The 20,063-nt window shown below is 47.7% G+C and overlaps 1 protein-coding gene across 4 annotated transcripts in view; it reads right to left on the reverse strand.

Moving 5' to 3' along the window:
* Nucleotides 1–20,063, reverse strand: part of rnf220a (ring finger protein 220a) — a 121,693-nt gene that overhangs the window by 91,623 nt on the left and 10,007 nt on the right. For all 4 annotated transcript variants that reach the window (XM_053681441.1, XM_017471429.3, XM_017471424.3 and 1 more), the window contains exon 2: nt 18,794–19,622. In XM_053681441.1, the coding sequence (XP_053537416.1) occupies nt 18,794–19,439 (646 nt within the window). In that variant the 5' untranslated portion in view covers nt 19,440–19,622. The remainder of the gene's footprint in view (nt 1–18,793; nt 19,623–20,063) is intronic.

The following is a 20,063-nucleotide window of genomic DNA, read 5'->3' on the forward strand; positions in this document are numbered from 1 at the left end:
GGTGTCACTGCTAGTCTCTTGACCTCCCAGGATCTTCATCCTGGCCTGAGTTAACCTGAATTGACAGGACCCCCCACCGCCATGCACTCTGCCTCTCCTTCTCACTTTTCCTTTGCTTCGCTGGTGGAAAATTAGCGCTCGTGACTCAGACAGACTCGCTCATAAACTCAAACATCCAAGAGCTCCATGCTGATTATGAGTAGAGAGTTGTAAAGTCAGGGGAATGGGCTGGGGGGGGTGAAAAAGCAGACGCTGACTGATACAAACGGTAAGAACTTTTATGTGTGCGCCACCCCAAAGAACTGCTGTTATAAACGGTAAACTTCATTATGAACAGCTGGCAACAAGGTGAATGGAGAGCGAGAGAGAGAGAGAGAGAGAACGAGGTAAACAAAACAGCTTCTAATGGATGAGTGCGAGGAAGGTTTTAAAAGCACCCTGAACGGTAGCCATTACCAGATTAAAGCACCTCGTGGCCTGATCAGTAAAGCATGTCCACAATCTACCTCCTAACTACTTTTAAACTGCTCAGCAAGGCCGCGCGCTGTAGTTTTACAATACGGAAAGCCGAGAAAGTAGATGGAGAGTGTGGAGAGAGGGGGGAGAGGGTCGAGGAGATGGGGACCATGCTGCATGACTGCTTTCTCCAGTTCGACCCCCTGTGAGACATAGACATAAACACACACACACACACACACACACTGAGCAGAGCTGAGGCAGGGGCTCGCTTGTTGGCCGAGCTCGCTGATTTCATGGCAGGCTGGGTGGTGCCATTGAGCAGCCTTCACACTCCCTTTCAGCCCTCCAGTCTAGAGCCAACCCCTCCATCCTCCCCACCGCTCACCCACCAGCTCGCCCTGACCCCCAAAACACCTCACACACACACACACACACACACACACACACACACACACACATAATACACTCTGCCTCTTCTTTACCCAGAGCAGCTCTAAAAACGGACTGATTTGTGCTCCATTTGAGGCGCTAAAGTTGGCAAGGGAACAACACTGTGCAAGAGTTTAAAAAAATACACCTCATGGTATGTCACACTCTGGCATCTGTACCGCACCGAATGGACATCAAGTCCCAGTATTTAAATGTAATGTGATGTAAGCAGGATGTGTGTGCACCGAGTGACAAAGTGTCTTAGGGGCTAGTGAGGTAAGCACATGGTGAAACAGCTCTCTCTCTCTCTCTCTCTCTCTCTCTCTCTCTCTCTCTCTCTCTCTCTCTCTGAAAGCCCAGTCGAGCAAATCTGTTTTTTGTTTGCACGCAAAAAAAAAAAAAAAAAAAAAAAAAAGTCTTCCCCTCCTTTTAAAAAGCGCAGTGGACAAAGCCCCCCTCCTTTATTCCCCCCTTTTCTCCTCTAACAAACTCTCCTCTCTCCGCCAGCTCCTCCAGCGTCCCTAATTAACATGCGGTGCAGTGACTTTTCCCCTCTTGTGTTTCCCTCTCTCTCTAAAGAGTACTTAATAAAATCCGAGTCCGCGGGCCGCCACAAAAGGCGCGACGCGGCGCGGCGTTCATTTCCATTAGAGGCCTCCAAGCTCTCACACTCTCACCCGGAGCCGCCAGTTCATTCTCGCACTTTTACCCGAGTACGGGGTCGCACTCACAGCCGGGGTGAGAGAGAGAGAGAGAGAGAGAGAGAAGGGGATGGGGGGGCGGTGAGAGAGAGAGCAGGGTCCACGAAGAGGGAAAAACACAACCATGTTGCACACACAGCCAAGGCATACCTGACTCAACCACACAGAGAGACTGACACCAAGTGATGTCATTCTGCCCTCTTGTCCTTTTGTCACATCCGCAACGCCAAAATAATCATCGTTTTCCGACCCACAGGAGGAAATCTTAATTCTGACCCGGGGGGCTATCTCACCTTGCCGTCTGCAAAGAGCTCAAACACAAACAGTGTTTACTTTACATCCCATCACTGCCCGATTAAAAATTCAATTTGTAAAAAAAAAAAAAAGAAAGAAAGAAAGAAAGAAAGAAAGAAAAGGGGGGAGGGAAAAAAAGTGCAAATATGTGTTTCATTACAAATGACTAATGGCTTTTGTGCTAATGAAACACTTTGCAGAGACGAGAAATAAATCAAAGCAGGGGAAATTGAAACAAGATATTAAAAGTTATACGGGTTAAAGTGGTCGCACCTGAAAATCTCCTGGAAATATACGCAGTTATTAAGCAGCGGGGAAAAAAGAAAAAAAAAAAAAAATTTAAAAAACCCAATCCTGCTCTCGTGACTGTCAGTCTCGGCCTGTTTACCTCCGTGATCGCTAAAGCGTCACGTTGAGCCTATTCTTTATTGCTGTGTGGGGAAAAAGTGTGCTCATTGTCAGGAAATGCGTAAATCTACGCCATCTTCAGCTGTAGTACTGGAAAAACGAGCCACTTAGTGCCCTTGTTTCATTCACTCGGAATCGGAGTATTAATTCCACCGGCAGCTCGTGCAGAGATGTCAGGCCCATCGATTCCAAAGGCAGGGGGAAAAGGACCCATCAGAGCGGGCGTGATCTCTTCACAGTTTCAACTGGCTGGATGTGTCTCTCTTTCTCTGGTGTCCCTCGAGCTCTCTGCCTCTCCGCCCTGCTAAATTATTCACGAGTTGTCCTCCACTATGCTTGATTAAGCTTTAATTTCTCCAAATTACCAGGTGGCGGAAGGCCACCCTTTTAAATCATTTGCCCGACGAGTTGTTGGTCAGGCGCGTCACGGTTTCGCACGCACGAATGGGACGTGTAAAGTCTGTAGGCCAAGTGTATAACATAACGTGGGGTAAGAGGCGTCCGTGCTGGAGGATGTGATGTGATGTGATGTGAGCGTAACGGATCGAATGACGGATATACGTTTCTGAGTCGTATGCCTACATGGAGACGCATTATAAGTCTCTTCGGCCTACTCCGTCAGAGCGCACTAGGCCTTAGACTAACTAACGACGTTTTCCAATACGACCTCCAGACGGATCCAGACCACATCCTGAAACACAATTAATTAGCGAATGACACAGTGGTCTCATCAGGGTCCTATAGTGGCTGCTTGCAGTGATTTACAGAGCAGACTGGCTTCTCAAACAGTTCCGTAGTGAAGGATTAAGCAGGATTATATATCTAATCGTACATTTTGAGATCACCTGTTGGTGAAACAAAGTCAATCTGGAAATGGAGTGTTCGAACGGCCACCGTGGTACCTTCGGATCATCTCGGGCTGCCTCGGTTACCAAACACAGACTACAGGTAGTAATTTAGCACTCGGGATAATTACAGCTAATGATCGTTCGCGCTTCCTGCGTGAGTGCACGCGCCTAATTGCCGTTGATTTATTCGGCGGGGAGACGGTGGCTCTGCTTCGCGTGGTGAGTGGCGCTGTAGCTCATAACCCATTACCCTGCATGGCCGAGGCACGGTTTTATGGCACTCTCCCTGGGTGATTTGTCCGACACGACTCTCCCGTAGCGCCAACAATAGGCCGGGATTAACGGGCCCTGTCAGTTTTTTCACCCACCTCGCCACACATCTTTTCGATAAAAGCACCTCCAATTAGCACGGGGGCCTTCGCCAGTGCTAAGCACTATCTGTTCTCTCCCACGCCGCGGGGTCGGACCGGAAAAGAGGGCAGCCATTTTTCTTGGCCCAGTTCAACCATGTACAATAATGGCCCCCACACTGCGTCGGAGATATCGGCTTTTCTTCAGTCAGAGGCTTTCAGCTCAGGCGGGCAATAGATCTCATTCACAGCCTGTGTTACCCTTATCTTGGCTCTGCCTCTAATGAGACATAATAAGGGAAACGTTTTGTAGCAACACATGCTCCTTTTTTATTTGCTGAAGCGTATCTCTTCTCCCTCGCCCTCCCTCTCTGTTTTACCAGCTCCCACTTGGCAGATGAATCATATCTCTCTCCGTACATATGCTAAAAAAACTTGTGTAATTACAGGCGGCCTTAAATAAAACAAGCCTTAAAGCTGTCACTCGACTCGCCGCGAGACGAGGCGGGCGGCCCAGGAACCGGGAGCTGTCATTGTTACAATGAATTTATCGGAGGAGAGAGAGAGAGAGAGAGAGAGAGAGAGAGAGAGAGAGAGAGAGAGAGAGAGAGAGAGAGAGAGAGAGAGAGAGCGAGCGAGCTAGTGGCTGTAGTACATTCAGCAATAACAGTGTGAAACCAAAGCAAGCTGAACAAAGTATTGTGCCCTAAGAAGTCGAGCCTTAAAATTATTGGTGATCCAAGCCATATTCTTCATGAGGAGTATGAGACGATGCCTTCGGGCAGGAGATATAAGGTACCGGGTTGTAAGTTGAATAAGTATAAATTCTCTCGACTTCCACTGTATGTTACATTATTGAATAATAGCGAATGATTTGTGTGTGTGGGTGAGAGCAAACGTGTAATATGTGGGGTGTTGGGTTACGTCTATAAGCGTAAGTTTGGTGAAATATTGTATGTTGTATGGATGAAGTGTAATTGTATAGTGACCTGCTCTCTCAATTGCCCGAGACAAATTTCTCCTAAGGGAGACAGTTAGTTAGTTAGGATAACCTAACTAACTAACTAACTAACTAACTAACTATGTGAGGAGAAAGGATTTGACAAGACGAGACTTTTGTGCAAAAATTGACTTCCTGAATGTAAATACGGAATCAGAGCCAAGACTTAGGAAACATATATAACGACCCCAAACACACCTCCAAGACGACCACTGCCTTGCTGAAGAAGCTGAGGGTGAAGGTGATGGACTAAACCATATCGAGCGTCTGTGGGACATCCTCAAACGGAAGGTGGAGGAGCACAAGGTCTCTAACATCCACCAGCTCTGTGATGTCGTCATGGAGGAGTGGAAGAAGACTCCAGTGGAACCTGTGAAGCTCTGGTGAACTCCATGCTCAAGAGGGTTAAGGCAGCGCTGGAAAATAATGGTGGCCGCACAAAACATTGACACTTTGGGCCCAATTTGGAGATTTTCACTTAGGGGTGTAGTCACTTTTGTTTCCAGTGGTTTAGACAGTTATTTTGTGTACACTCACTACTTTACATTGTAACAAAGTGTCATTTCTTCAGTGCTGTCACATGAAAAGATATCATCAAATATTTACAAAAATGTCAGGGGTGCACTCACTTTTGTGAGATACTGTAGGTGTAATCGCAGTTAAAAGGCAAAGTTGGGGGGGGGGGGGGGGGGGGGGTGACGATGGCCTAGCCCTATATTCCTGAACCCTGCCAGCTCGAGCTTGCCTCCCTTCTGGCTGCTGATGTCTCTAATTCATCACAGAGCGGCCTGATTGATCTTTTTCTCATCGGGCCGAGGGGCCACTGCTGATTCTGCAGTCCAGTGGAGAGCAGCCTGCGAAAGTGGAGGGGACATTTTTTGATACGTATTAATCGTGCTACAGACAGAGCCCTCACTGCTCAAGACAGCTCTGTGCAGACAGTGTGTGTGTGTGTGTGTGAGAGAGAGAGAGAGAGAGAAAGAGAGAGAGAGAGAGAAAGTGTGTTTACTCTGTATGGACTGGAAGTCTCCAAAGGGCTGCTGCTCATGAATACAACACTCGTTGCTGAATTCCAATATCTGTTCACACACACACACACACACACACACACACACACACACACACACACCCATCACGCATGAGCGAGCTTACTGCCTTTTGATCATAATAATCTGGTTTCAATATCAGCAATTCCCTGAACATTAACCAGGACGAAAAAAAAAAAGAAACATTTGTCATATTTTTTTTTCTTCCCCTACTTGAATTATTTGTATTGCACTGTCAAATGATGACTGGGTTAGAATAACGACATTATTTCATTTCGGCATGCTGTTAGATTTCACAAGAGATACAGTTAAGACTTTAATTACTGAGGAACACCGAGAAAGTGGAGAAGAAGATGAACTGCTTTTCTCCTTCCCTTTATCAGGGACACCACACAGCGTGCTGTGTATACAGCATAAAAGGTCTGCACTTATATAGCGCTTTTTTAACCTTAGCGGCTCCAAAGCGCTTTACACTGGGTCTCATTCACACACGCACTCACACAGCAGTGGTAGCAGAGCTGCCATGCAAGGTGCCAACTTGCCATCGGGAGCAACTTGGGGTTAGGTGTCTCGCCCAAGGACACTTTGGTATGTGGAGTCACGTGGGCCGGGAATCGAACCGCCAACCCTACGATTAGTGGACGACCCGCTCTACCACCCGAACCACAGCCGCCCATAAGTATCATAAGTGATGAGTCCTTATTTATCACAGTACAGTGAAATTATTTTCTTCGTATACCCCAGCATGTTAGGAAGTTGGGGTCCGAGTGCAGGGTCAGCCGTGATACAGCGCCCCCTGGAGCAGAGAGGGTTAAGGGCCTTGCTCAAGGGCCCAACAGTGACAGCTTGGCAGCTTAGCGACCTTAAGATCAGTAACCCAGAGCCTTAACCGCAAAGCCACCAAGTAGGCCATGCCCTGCAATGGGTTGGCACTCCGTCCAGGGTGTCAAGGCTCCAGGCTCTCTGTGACCCTGTGTAGAATAAGCAGTACAGAAAATGGATGGATTCCATTTCCTGTTTCCTGCTCTTATGCCAGGTACGCTCGCTGCACAGCTCTCTCGATGCCCATGTCATTTGATTGCCTTCATTGATGCAATGCACCCTATTAAATCAAGACGCCGCAAAATTGAAACGTGGAAGCCACCCAGCAGTGGCCCGAAAATAAGAACGAAAAGCGTCGTAAAAGCTCAGGCGGAGAAAAGAAAACAAAATGTCAGCGACAGAGCGGTACTCGCGGTTCCTGGTCTGGGTTTCGCCAAGCGCCAAGGCGTTTCCAGAGACTGCACCAATCTAAAAGGAAGGGGGACTGGTTTAAAAGGACAAACCGTTAATTAGCGAGGTATAAACGGAGAAAAGAGAGGAAGCTCTTTCTGATTCAGTGACCACTGACTGGGCCAGGGGTGTACCGAGGGTGAGAAAGGAGGAGCAGGAGGAGCAGGAGAAAGAAACACAGAGGGAGAGGTAGTGTGTGTGTGTGTGTGTGTGTGTGTGTGTGTGTGTGTGTGTGTGTGTGTGTGTGGTCTGAGGCTCATCGGCTCCTGGGGTGTACACCACGGCCAATGCAGGGGAAGTGAGAGGAGGGAGACAAGGTGGCAAATAAGAAGGCAAGGTGACAAGCCATCAGGGAGAGGGCAATGAATTATTTATAAGGCTACTGATGGACAGTTTGAATAAGAAAGAAGGAGAAAAGGAGGAAGGGAAGAGAGACAAGTTGAGGCGGGGGGGCGGGGGGCACTGAAATCGAGTCTAATAGTGGTCAGGAGAAAGCAGGAAAGCAGGCAGCTTTCATGTCTCGCACACAGACGTGCACCACGTGCTCCCGGCAGAAGGTCCTGGACTGTATAAAAGCCTTCGCTAAGATCACGACACCAAGCATATACATATACGTGTTTACATGCTGCCTTCAAGAGCATCACCTTAAAAAGAGACACCAGGAGAAAAAACGTGACCCGGTGTCACATTCAGCTCAGCAGAAGCAGCCGGTATAGCTGCTCCAGGGTCAAAGCAAGTGATGTAGTGTTCAGAGCTCTGAGCTCCAGTGACATAGAGGTGTGTCATCATCTCCAGGCCAGTGCCGATATACACATGCAGACAGAACCTCGACTACTCGATGAGCATGATGAATATTTAACCCTTGTAGGACGCCGCCGGTTAATTTGTCTCGACCGCTACTTAAATGCCACCATTAGCATGGGCTTTGGTTATTGATATCGAACACTGTGTTGATGGATGTGTCAGAGCAGGACAGTCCACAGCAGAAAGGCCTGCTCCTCACGTCACACTATCGACAGAATATTATTAACACACAGCAGGCCAGATCGCTATAGGAAGGGGGTTCGACAACGCCCGAGGTACGACACACCTTAACACACGCTCGCAGATAGATATATGTATATATATGTGTGTGTGTGCGTGTATAATGTACTCCATATTGAGCATACATTAAAAGGAGTACACGAGCATGGTTTCTGCTGCATGTTTCACAGCAGAACAAACAGGAAACAGCCTCAAAAGGGGTTCATTTAATTCGCCTAGTCCAGCTTCGATTATCAGCAATGAAATAACATTTTTAGAAGTTGATGATGGGTTTCCAGAAAAGTTTCGTGAAACTACATCATGAAAACAACTGCAGCTGTAGGTCGACTGGCGTTTCCAAACTATCCGTAGTGTGTGAACGTGTGTGCGATTGTGCGCTGTGACGGGTTGGCACTCTGTCCAGGGTGTCCCCCGCCATGTTCCCTGAGTCCAGACTCCCCCGTGACCCTGTGTAGGATAAGCGGTATGAAAAATGGATGGATGGATGGATGGATGGATAAACACAGTTCAGGAGCAAAGCAAGACATGCATAAACCTAGCGCGATTTTATTCCTTACAGTGCACTCTCCGAGACAAAATATATCGTATGCACTGGTATACACTGATACCGAACGCCGACTACGTTTAAGGTTTCACCTTTCACGTGCTTTTCTTGCTGTTCTCTGCACCGCAGTCCTGACACCACAGAATCTAAGAAGCCTGTGTGAGAAGCTGGAGGTCACCTCAGTCCTGTTCTCACAGCTCCAGGTCGCCCTGTGACCCATGACCCTGACATTGCAGCACCGAGCAAACCTCAGGCCCCCAAGCGAAAACACAGACGCCTGCCTGTCGTGTCGATACAACGTCCGTCCACCTGCCCCTCGGCCAGCTCGTAACATGCCTGCAGCTGCAGAGATGTCACAGGTTATTGTATATGTACTTCTTCTGCTGTTCTTGGACCTTACCCTTACTGTATGGTAGCAGCTCTGTCCGAAGAGCAAAAGAGAGATTTCCTCACATGTCTGTTGTCTGAAGTCTTCAGAGTGATAATAATTGCAAAAACAAAACCCTCAAGAGGAGGACGACGGCCAAGGACTTGCTTGCTGGCGAAGCAATAGACAAATCCCATCTTCCTCTTGTGAATCGCTGCATGAAATGCAAACACGTGAGCAAACGAACTGAAGCATTCCTCTGTGAAGTTCAACTTGGTGAGTCTGACTGAGAAAACAAGCTTCCACTCCAGCCGCCCACGCTCTATACTCTCTCTCTCTCTCTCTCTCTCAGAGGTAAGAGCAGGGCTTAGGACAGCACACTGAAGGATGGCCTCACGCAGAGAGACCCAGGCCGTGCTCCCTCGACGCAGTTTGTTTGTACGCGCTCGCTTTATTTTGCTTCTCTCTGCTCCATGGATCTTTCCTCTGGCTCTGAGAGGTCCCTAGTAAATACGAGTTAAAAGAGTCATGATTCAAGGGTGCGGATCAGGCCACCTTAAACCCCACAAAGCAAACTGGGCCCACACACACATACACACACACACACACACACACACACACATACGTAGAATATAGTTGCAACATATGACAAACAAGCAAACTCTGTTTGACACGCACACACACACACCATCTCAATGCACTTGAATGGAGTTTCATGCCGAGATAGCAACAGTGTCTTTAAAGGTCTCGAGAAGATCCTGGTGCCTTTTGTTTATTTGTGCTCGTTTGATGTTGGTGTGAGTAGCATGTGGGAGATGTGTTCAATTCGCAGACAGGAGCATCACGCTGCGTGCCTAACACAAGCGTCGACCATTACTACACCCTCCTTCTTCATCTGCTCAGTGCTCAGTGCTCGAGCTTTGGAAAATCAATATATCTCTGAATGGGGGTCAGAGGGGTGTCTGTGTTGGGAGAAGTGGCAGATTTGCACTCTTTTGCTCTGTGTGAGGAGAGGATGCCGCGCATTCTGGTGCGGCGGTGTGATATTAGGCAGCCCATATCCAAACAGTACCTGCAGAGCAGCGTGGGTAAGTGTGAAAGGCAGCTTAACTACCAACAACACACCGACACCGAGAGGTCATGCGTTGAAGAAGAAGAGAGGGGGATTGCGTTCCAGTAAAGCAGAATTCCAGATTAGCCCCCCATTTACCACGTTTAGGTGTCATTTTTGACGGCGGCAATTTTCAGCTCTGCGGCTATGAAATTGTCTACGATCGGGTCAGCAGGCCCCGGGGCCTCAGAGGCTGAAAATGGCCGACTGAAAGGAGGCAGTTAAGGGCTTTGATAGGGCTAAAGTGGGACGTAGGGAGTCTCTGGTTAAGAAGATTTTAACACCCCCCCTCTCGCCTCCCCGCGCACCCTCCCGCAAAGCAATGTGGTCATGGTGTGGACAGCGTCTTTGATGTGCGGTGAAAATCAACTTTGAGCGTGGCTCAGCCAATCAGAAGGAGCCGTGAAACACAGAGAGACGGAAATAGAGAAAGACAGACGCATCTATACTAGCGCAGAAAGGACCAAAAGGTAGCGCAAAAAAAAACAACCCAAAAACGTCGAGATAATAATAAATATCATTTCAAATTTTGATCATTAAAATTCACAGTTTAAAATGTCCTCCGTCCTCATCCTCCTTCCCCTAGATTTAAATGACAGTTACAGTAGTAATTGTTAATACTGGGGTTCGAATAACAATAACACAGGAGAAACCATTCGCAGTCCGTCTTACAAATGGTTCCATTTTAGTCCTAAAGCCCATTTTCACTTAAAATCTTGCCATATTAAGATGTTAAGTATCGATGAACGCTGCAGCTCTTGTAAAATGATAGCCTACACGCAAGGAGTTCGATTCCGACACGTTCTCCGCTGACAGGATAATAGGGCCTCGGATCCATTCTCATGAAATAAAAGCGAGAGTAAAAAGGGGGAGAGAGGGAAAGGCCGAGAGGAGAGCCTGTAATGTATACGGTGGCAGACATTGATGATTGTAATTATCAAATTGCAGTTTTAAAAGGCCATTGATTGATGTCATTAACTCAGTGAGTGTTTACTGATCGCTGCATTTGCACGTCAGCTCACGCCGGGAGCTCACGTGTCCTCTCTGATTAGACCCTCATCAACCTAAGGGGGGCTGAACTCCGACATCTTTCACTAAGCATGTAGAGATAAACACATGCATGCTGGAAGTGAACAGGATGTTCACTTACTATACACCTTAACACACACACACACACACACACACACACACACAAACATGAAGATACATGGGCATGAACACGTACTTATACACTTATCTCCTCACCACAGGAGGTGCTGTATTCAATTATGTCAGAAGCTTTGTTAGAAGAGAACTGAGCCAGCGGACCACGAGTGAGGCCTTCTTAAGTACCTCAGCTCACACACACACACACACACACACACACACACACACACACATATATATATATATATATATATATACACACAACAGCCCTCATAAAAAGTGTCAGCTTTGGGTTCTGAACTGCCTGCCGTCACACCTGTCAATCACAGCAAGAGGCTGCTACCACTCTCTTAAGAGAGAGAGAGAGAGAGAGAGAGAGAGAGAGAGAGAGAGAGAGAGAGAGAGAGAGATTCCTGCTCACTTAAAAGTTAGCAGTGTCTTGAAAACAAGAACCAGGACTGAAACAAGGAAGCAAAGGGGCAGGAGAGAAATAAATAAATAAAAAAAAACAGCACACATGCACATAAATAAACACGCAGATGCCCTCATTCATACTTTATCCTGACTTTCACTTCTTCCCTCTCTTCCCTCCACATCTCTGTTTCACTCCGAACCGCAGTCACTCAGAACTCAGAATAGAGCGACATCTCCACACGCACCGTGGCAGAAGGTACAATGCGGTCACACCTGAGAGTGACAGAGCGGGAAACAGAGAGAAGAGAGAGAGAGAGGGAGGGAGAGAGAGAAAACTCCCACACGTTCTAGTTTCTACAAGCCAGCTGTAGCTCAATGCCACTCTTTCCAACAGCTAACAGGCAGTGTAACAGCTACCGGCACCCAGAAACAGACAGGCGCAGTGACAGGCGCTGCATTTAAATATGAGCTAGCCGGCGCTGAGAGGATGCACAATTAGAATGCAGGATTGGATCAATAAGCGTGCTGACAGATGGATTACTAAGGTAAATAGATGATACATGCAGCTAAATAATTAATCAGGCTGCTGCGAGCACCTCGACAGAGAGTGACAGCGAAGTGGCAACACTTTCCGATGCGTGTGCAGGCCATTGGCATTCTGAGAAAGGAACTTCATGTAGATCCTCCAGGGCCGTCTTTTTCCCTCCACTTATGCACTGCTTAAATATAATGGAGCGTGTTCTTAGCCTCCGGAAGCATTCGAACACAGGTATCCACAGGTGCACGAGTTTAGCGGGACCTGTCCTGGCTAACAGGGCTCCTCTATACACCACGATGTCGGTTTGAACCTGATTTCTCAGGCGGAGTGAGAGAGAGAGAGAGAGAGCGAGAGAGAGAGAGAGAGAGGGGCGTGTGTGGTGTTGTTTTTAAAATAACATTCAGCAGGTGCCTCTAATGCTCCTGGAGGTTTCCACTCAGTAATCACTTCCGTTCAATTATTTATGTTTAGGGGAAGTAATAAATATAAATAATATGTTCGTCCTTTAGCCGAGCCGGCTTTTTTGGAAGAAAAAAAAAAGGTCTGTCACAGAAGACTGCGCTCGCAAACGGAGAGAAGATTAGATTACGGGTGTCTGGAGAAGTGGACAGAGAGAGAGAGAGAGAGAGAGAGAGAGAGAGAGAGAGGTAACGAGGAAGTGAGGAGAAGAGAGAATGAGAGAGCGAGAGAGATGTGGTGTGAGTGTGCGTGCTCAGCTCTGGGTGGTGGAGCAGTTAGCAGTGAGTGAGCTTTTTCATCTCCTGCCTCTTTAAGGCATTCTGGGGGAACAGGATTTTCAGCACATCTGCATTAGAGAGAGAAAGAGAGAGAGGGAAGGAAGGGTGCTCTCCTGAGGAAAACGACCAGCTATACGGCTGCTATTGACACTGAGGCCCGTCCCTGAGCCTCTCAGTGGTCCAGAACCCTGAACTCTGGACCTGGTACCCTGACACTGTGAAACCACAGCAACAGAATAGAAGTGATACCAGCTGCGAGTTTCTACTGGACCCCGTAGACAATTTTATAAGGCCTCGCTGACGTTGCTCCAGATCCCAAAATCTGGGAAAGAACCTGTGAGAGCCTGTAGGAGCAGCATGTGTGGACATGTGGGTAGGGGAGAATAATGACATGCCCCCCACTACACACCCATATGTAAAAGTGCTAAAAATAAAACAGATCTTCGCTATAATCCATAACGCAGCGGTAATAAATTATACCCTGCTTTCATTTGAAATGTTTGTATGCAAAAGTGTGTGTGTGTGTGTGTGTTACTGTACTCTGATGAATGGGAAGTAGGAAGGGGTACACATTTGCGTAGGGGACCCAGCTGTTTCTCCGGCGAAGACGCATGCGATCATCTCATTTTCCCCTGTTAATTTCCCAAACGGTGGCTGTGTCCAATTCAAGTGAGGCAGCCAACAAAGCGCAGGCAGGAAGCGCTAATCCTTGATCTGCGTCATGCTGCAACAATGGCACAGTCCAATGCTCCTCACACACACACACACACACATACACATACACATAGCCATGGGCCACTGCACTGACACCTGCTGTCCCCTGCCACCCAGAGCGGCAAAGACACAGATACAGGGAGAGTAAAAGAAACCCCCAGTAGCTTACATCTCTCTCTCGTATGCGCGTGAGAGAGAGAGAAAACTGCAGCACTTATAAAACAAAAAAAACAAACGAATCTGGACTTTGGTACGTCCAAGCTGCGCCGCTTTTAATTCGCCCTCGACCGAAAGAGGGAACGTGAGAGGGCAAAAGGGACAGACGGAGACGTAAACAAAGCCCTGATCCGTCCATCGCTGATGGCGACTGAAGCTGAGGGCAAAAAAAGAGTGGAGGTGGGAGGGGGGACAAAAGAAAGGATGGAGGGATGAGAGGAAGGACGGGGACCTGACGGGGAGACTACATGTGAGGACAAGCCTTTTAACATCTGGGAAAGCACAGGCTTAATTATTAGAACACTCTTACTGAACTTAACCTCGCCACTAGACCATGACAGGGGAGGGAGAGAGCAAAGAGCTGAACAGGAAGACGAAAAGACAGACAGAGAGCGAGAGAGAGGAGAAAGAGACCTAGCAGGGATGACTACACAGGTTAACTCTTTAACAGCCGAAGACGTAAAAAGCGATGTCTTATGGAGTGACGTATCATAAAGTATTTCCTTCATCTTTCCTGATCACTTTGATCACTCCCAGCCTTAAGCTTTTTATTATTATCATTATTTATTTATTTATTTATTTATTTTTTGAATGCATCCAAAAGGAAACACAAATCCCCCGGTGCAATCTGTTGTTTGACAGAAACACATGAAAGGGAGGAAAAAAGGAGGGGGGGGGGGGGGGTGTTAGAGGGAAAAAAAAAAAACTAGTGTGTTTTAACAGCTGTCAGCGCGCATGTTGCTCTTCAGAGTGTTGGGAAAAGGGAAAGAAGACAGCAGAATAAGCACACGCGCTCCCCCAAAAAAGATATCTATACGGCGGCGGAAGGAGAAAAAAAATCGAAAAAACATGAAAACAGGAATCAATCAGAGCAACTGAGGAGGCAGAGAGAAAGAGAGAGAGAGAGAGAGAGAGAGAGAGAGAGAGAGAGAGCAACGGCAGATAATTAAAGGCTCAAAGCCGGCAGCTGACGGACGACCGCAAAGTGGCAGGGAGACGGTCTGCAGAAATAACTACACAAATGCATCTCCATGCTTCTGCGCCACGGGTTGGTTAGCATAACAACGCGTGTGATGCACGCACAAAATGAATTTCTTTGTTTGGTTTTTTAACGCTTTACGTATCAGGTGGAAATAAATCCAGTCTGGATGGAGCACTGGGGGTTAAGTGTGGAGCTGCCCCGTAAATCAGCAGGGGATTTATGACGACAGGCCCACACAGCTCACGGCCTGGGCACGTCAGGAAGGAAGCCTGCGTGGCTGCGCACTGTTGTCTTAAGGATTTTACTCCCCCTCGTCGTCGTCGTCCTCGTCCTCCTAAACCCCCCACGCACACACACACACACACACACACACGTTTTATTTCGGCTGCTCAGGAAGGCAGCTGTTGTCTGCCTTTCAGCTCATCACTTGTCCCTTTGCTGTCCCCCTCCACTCGTTCGTTCTGATCTCTTTCTTTTATCTCCATCTCTCCATACCTTCGCATTCCCTCTTTGATTTGTTCCATGTGAGTTCCTCAGTCCTTTTTCGCAGACTTGAGGAAGTGGACCGACGGTTCCGGGTCAGGTTCGGTACTCAGGTTCCGTACTCCCCCCCCCCCACACACACACACACACACAGACACACAGACACACACACACACACACAACACACATTTACACAGTATGTCCTGTATAGATTAAAGAAATCGTACGAGTAGTGCGTTCCAACTGAAAATTCCAACAAGGAGACGTGCACTTGTTAGAACGGTGCGTTCAAGTCGTAATTACGACGTCAGGTGCGTTCAGGTCGCTTTGGGGCGGAGCAAGATGGTGGCGTACTTCCTCTTAATTAACTACAAAACAAAACACAGCAAGGGTTTTTTTTACGCTGGACTTCTAGAAAACGCCGAACGAAGAACGCGCACCGTGTGTGTTTTTGCTGTTTTGATGTTTTGAATCAATTCGCGACGCCGCTGTCAACTTTATCGTTACGTACGATATCGGAACCATACAAAGCTGTCGTATTTTGTTGTGCGGGGAAATGCGCTTGTTTTACTGTAAATAAAAGAAGCCTGACGACGACACGTTAAGCAATTCGGACGCGTTCCGATGACTCGCCTCGTACGACGGACGCGTCGTAACCGAAATCAGCTTCTGAGGAAACGTAAATGACGTAAACGTAAAATTCCGACAAAGTTTATTTTCTTAATGACACACGAAGAAAATCCCGAGTGTCCCGACTCGTAAATACGACTTCGCGGTGGCGTCCGTGTGCGTTCCACTCGTAAATACGATCGCATTGAACGCACCGGAAGTGTGGGACGTCGGACGCTAGGAGAGGCGGAGCTACAGGACGCTGACGCCGGCTCAAATCTGCTCGGATTTTTTATTTATTTATTTATTTTTAAGAAGGGAGTGTGAAAACTTTGAATGAATTTCTCCGTTTTACTGTTCATGGTACCTTGATACGGTGAGGTCGGTTTCCGTCGACTCCGCTCGAGTCGGCCGCATCACATCACGTGCATTCCGTGTCATCTCGGATCTATTCACACACTCGGCCCTAGAGCACGTAGTGCATAGCGGAAGTGCACAGTGTGTAGTAGTCTGTCTTTTGGGGAACACAGCTTTTAGAATAGGATTCCCATATTCGGACCGAAAAAAAAAAAAAAAAACAGAAAAGAGAGAAGTTATGGAAATGTTCAGTTTTGAAGTAAATATCAGTGCTCCATCGAAAAGCGAAGATAAGCCTGTCACGTTAGTCTTTATCAGCTGCTGTGTTGCCATGATGGGGTTTTATAGCAAGGTTTCCTGGTTCACAGTAGAGAGGCTTATTCATTGTGCTCTCTGCTGGAAAGATTTGCAGATTCAGTCTCTCTCTCTCTGTCTCTCTGTCTCTCTCTCTCTCACACACACACACACACACACCATGTGAGAGGATACCACTCACAATGTGACAAGCAGCAGCAAGTTACCCAGTCAAGGGGAACCCAATTTAAGTTTCCTCTACTCCGGGTTCTACAAACTCAATCGCATTAGGGCCTTCGGTGGGCCTGAGGTTTAATCTAATTAGATACAGCTCCAAAAAAAAAAAAAAAATAGAGAGTGTGTGTGTGAGAGAGAGAAAGAGAGAAAGTCAAGAGCGCTAGTTTTAGTCTCGCACTCATTTTCGTCTCGGCCGTATATTCCCAAACCGGAGAGAAGGGCCGTGAGCCGCTTCTGCTCCCTCCTTAATCCCCTCTCGTGTTGCCCCTTATCGCATACTCTGAGCATCAGATTAATACAGGCCGGAATTAGCAGCTATCTCACAGTTAATCTGAGCCCAGGCTGAGGCGTTATAATCCCACCACCCAAACGGACATGTCCGGGGGAAGAGAAAAGAAAAAAAAAAAGGAAAGAAAAGGAAAAAGCATTCTGTACAGAGACTACACCGGTTAAAACACGGCTTCAAATCAAACGAGAGCTTCTCGGAGGAGAAATCCTAGATGAGACGCTTCCTTTTGTCTGTTTCTCTTCTCTCGCTTTCTCCTTCCTGTCTACTTCGGTCGTCGGGTGTCATTCACAACCCTGCCTGCCTGCATGCCAGCCTCTTTATCCGATCAGTCTCAGCTCGCTGCCTCTGTCTCTCATCTGTTCGATCAAGGGTGTTTCCATCTCTCCCTTTCTCCTTCTAGCCTTCTCTTTACCCTCCCTCTCTCGCTCTCTCGCGCTCTCTTTTTCTCTGTCGCCTCCCCTGACCTGCCAGCCTGTCGCAGAGGACACACGTATAAACACACACTAAAGTAAAACGGTTGAAATCAGAAAGATTTCAGGACCGTCGTGACGGAGAAATGTAGTGTGAGAGAAAGAGGAAATAGAAGGGGGGGGGGGCTCAAACCAAGAAATGGACAAAAAATGGAGAGAGAAAAAAGACCACGATGAGTCACGATGGCATGATGACACACACACACACACACACACACACACACACACACACACACATGCGCTTAAATACACACTGACGTTCTCTCTGATAGCAGGTGAGCTGAACATGGGTGTGGGGTAACTACTGAGGAACGTGTGTGTGTGTGTGTGTGTGTGTCCATAATTATAGGAATCTATGACAGTTCTGACCTGGTCCCCAGTGATGGAATTGTGTGTGTGAGTGAGTGTGTGTGTGTGTGTTTGTGCACACCTTTGCAAGTGTGTTTTTACTGTAATTCCTAATGTATTTGAGTAAGAGAAGTAAAGATGGATTGCCTTTGATAATACCACTGAACTCCCTTCCTGTAGATCCCTTATGGATTGAAGTGTACACACACACACACACACACACACACACACACGGAGCTCCTGTTTCATATTTCATTTCTCATCTCTCTCATCTACACACACACACACACACACACACACACACACACACACACACGAATCCCCTTCATTTCATTTATGAGTTGTATCTGTGGAATTGATCTGAGCTGGAGGAGCACCGGAGCTCTCTGTCCAAACATCAGCACCACTCCGGCTGTGACACGGACACGGTCTCAACACCGTCCTGCTCTAATGTCTCGTACGAACAAACTGAGGTTCTCACACCTGATTAAAAGCACCGTCTCAGACTTCTGCACCAAAATCAACCCAGGTTTGGCTTAACGAACAGTATCGCCCTTTCCTTTGAAAAAGAACGGTAAATTCACCGAGTGGCTGGATTTGTGCGACATCTCTAGGTATAAATGTAAATGTGTGATTGTCTTTTATTGCCGTTGTGTTGTAATACTGTATTTCCTTTATTGTTATTATTATTATTCGTATTATTATTATTATAATTTTTTTGTAGCTTACAGTGTGGCTTATGATATGAATGTAATTCATTTATACGTGCAGACTAATTTCCTTTGTAATAGGGGAACAAGTTACTACCACACAGAATTGTGCGTTTTTTTAATTTCCCGAGAGTTTGATAACTTCCAATGCTGCGAAATATATATATATATATATATATATATATATATATATATATATATATTTTTTACATTTAGAATTTAGAACATGCATATATTCAACTTCTAAAAAATCCCTCCCTGGAAATTATGTAACACATCTATTAACAGAGTAAAAATGCGTTTTTAGAGTCTTAAATGTGTGTGTGTGTGTGTGTGTGGGGGGGGGGGGGGGGGGTATAGGGAAACATCTACTCACAGCGTTCAATGCGGTCCTCTGGGCTGGACGAGGCCTCACGGTCGGACAGCAGGCCAGAGACTGCGAAGATTTTCTTTCCGGCATCCTCTACGGCCTTGAGGGCACCGGGCGAGCCTGAGGGCACGTGGGCACCACCGTAGTCGTACTCTTTACCCTCGGCATCTGAGTAGCGCAGGTGCGGAGAGGCTTCTGCCTCCAGGCAGCCCTTGAGGCGCTTTGCTGGAGTGAAAGCTGATTGGTAGGCACCTGAGGCCGAATCGCGCTCTTCTGGTGGCGACGCGAAAGGCCGGAAGGCTCCGACAGCACCGTGGTTGAGCACACCAATGGATGGTGGACAGTCCAGACCAGGTGGCGCAAACTGGTGGTGCAGGTGCAGGAGAGATGGCGCAAAGTCACGGCCACCGAAACCAGGTTGCCGGTGGTAGACGGAAGCGAAGGCGTAGGAGCCGTTGGCGAACGGTAGGTGCACGTCCTTGTCGGAGACGGAGACGGGTGCGCCAAACGGCCGTGGCTGCTGGCACGGTGCCGAGGCATCGCGGCTGGCATCGGCCGTCGACGCCAGCACCATCAGAGCTGGTGACGCCAGTGGGCCAGGGAGGTACGATGAGCTCTCCATCTTGAAGGCGGCTCGGTGATGAAGGTCCATCTTGGTCGGGGGTGTCGGTTGAGGAGGAGGAGGGGTGAGCGGAGAGCTCAGTGGGGCAGGGGGAAGGGGTGGAGAGAAAAGAGCGGGGGGGAACGGTATGGGGAGTATGGTGCCGATTGGGTCCGTCCTTTATACTTAGAATGGGTGCCTCTTGCCGGCAATTCAAGCTCGATTGGGCTCGTCCTGTGAAAGAGAACAACACACTGGTAAGAACAACCTCTCACAATTTTAAAGGCAAACTAAGATGAGTGTCATAACATGCTGCAAGTCCTTTGGCTTTGACCTACTACTGACATTCCACACAGATGCCCTGAAGGACTGACAACCTTCATAGACATCTCTCTCTCTCTCTCTCTCTCTCTCTCTCTTGGAAAAAAAAACAACAACTTTTTACCCCCGAAAACTTTTTCCTCCGGAATCACATATAAGCCTCTTATTCCTCCATCTCAGCGGCGGTGGAGCGGAGCAGTGTCTGAGGCTGATAAGTCCTCGGCGCTCAGATCAGATAAGAGAAGCAGGCCTCTCCCCACCAATGGGATTCTCATAGTGATAGCATATCTGCCTGCCATCTGCACAGGAAATCTGACTGAATGAATAAATTAGTCGCACTTCACCCCTTGACCC

This window comes from Ictalurus punctatus, chromosome 7, assembly GCF_001660625.3.
Source record: "Ictalurus punctatus breed USDA103 chromosome 7, Coco_2.0, whole genome shotgun sequence".
Classification (NCBI taxonomy): domain Eukaryota; kingdom Metazoa; phylum Chordata; class Actinopteri; order Siluriformes; family Ictaluridae; genus Ictalurus; species Ictalurus punctatus.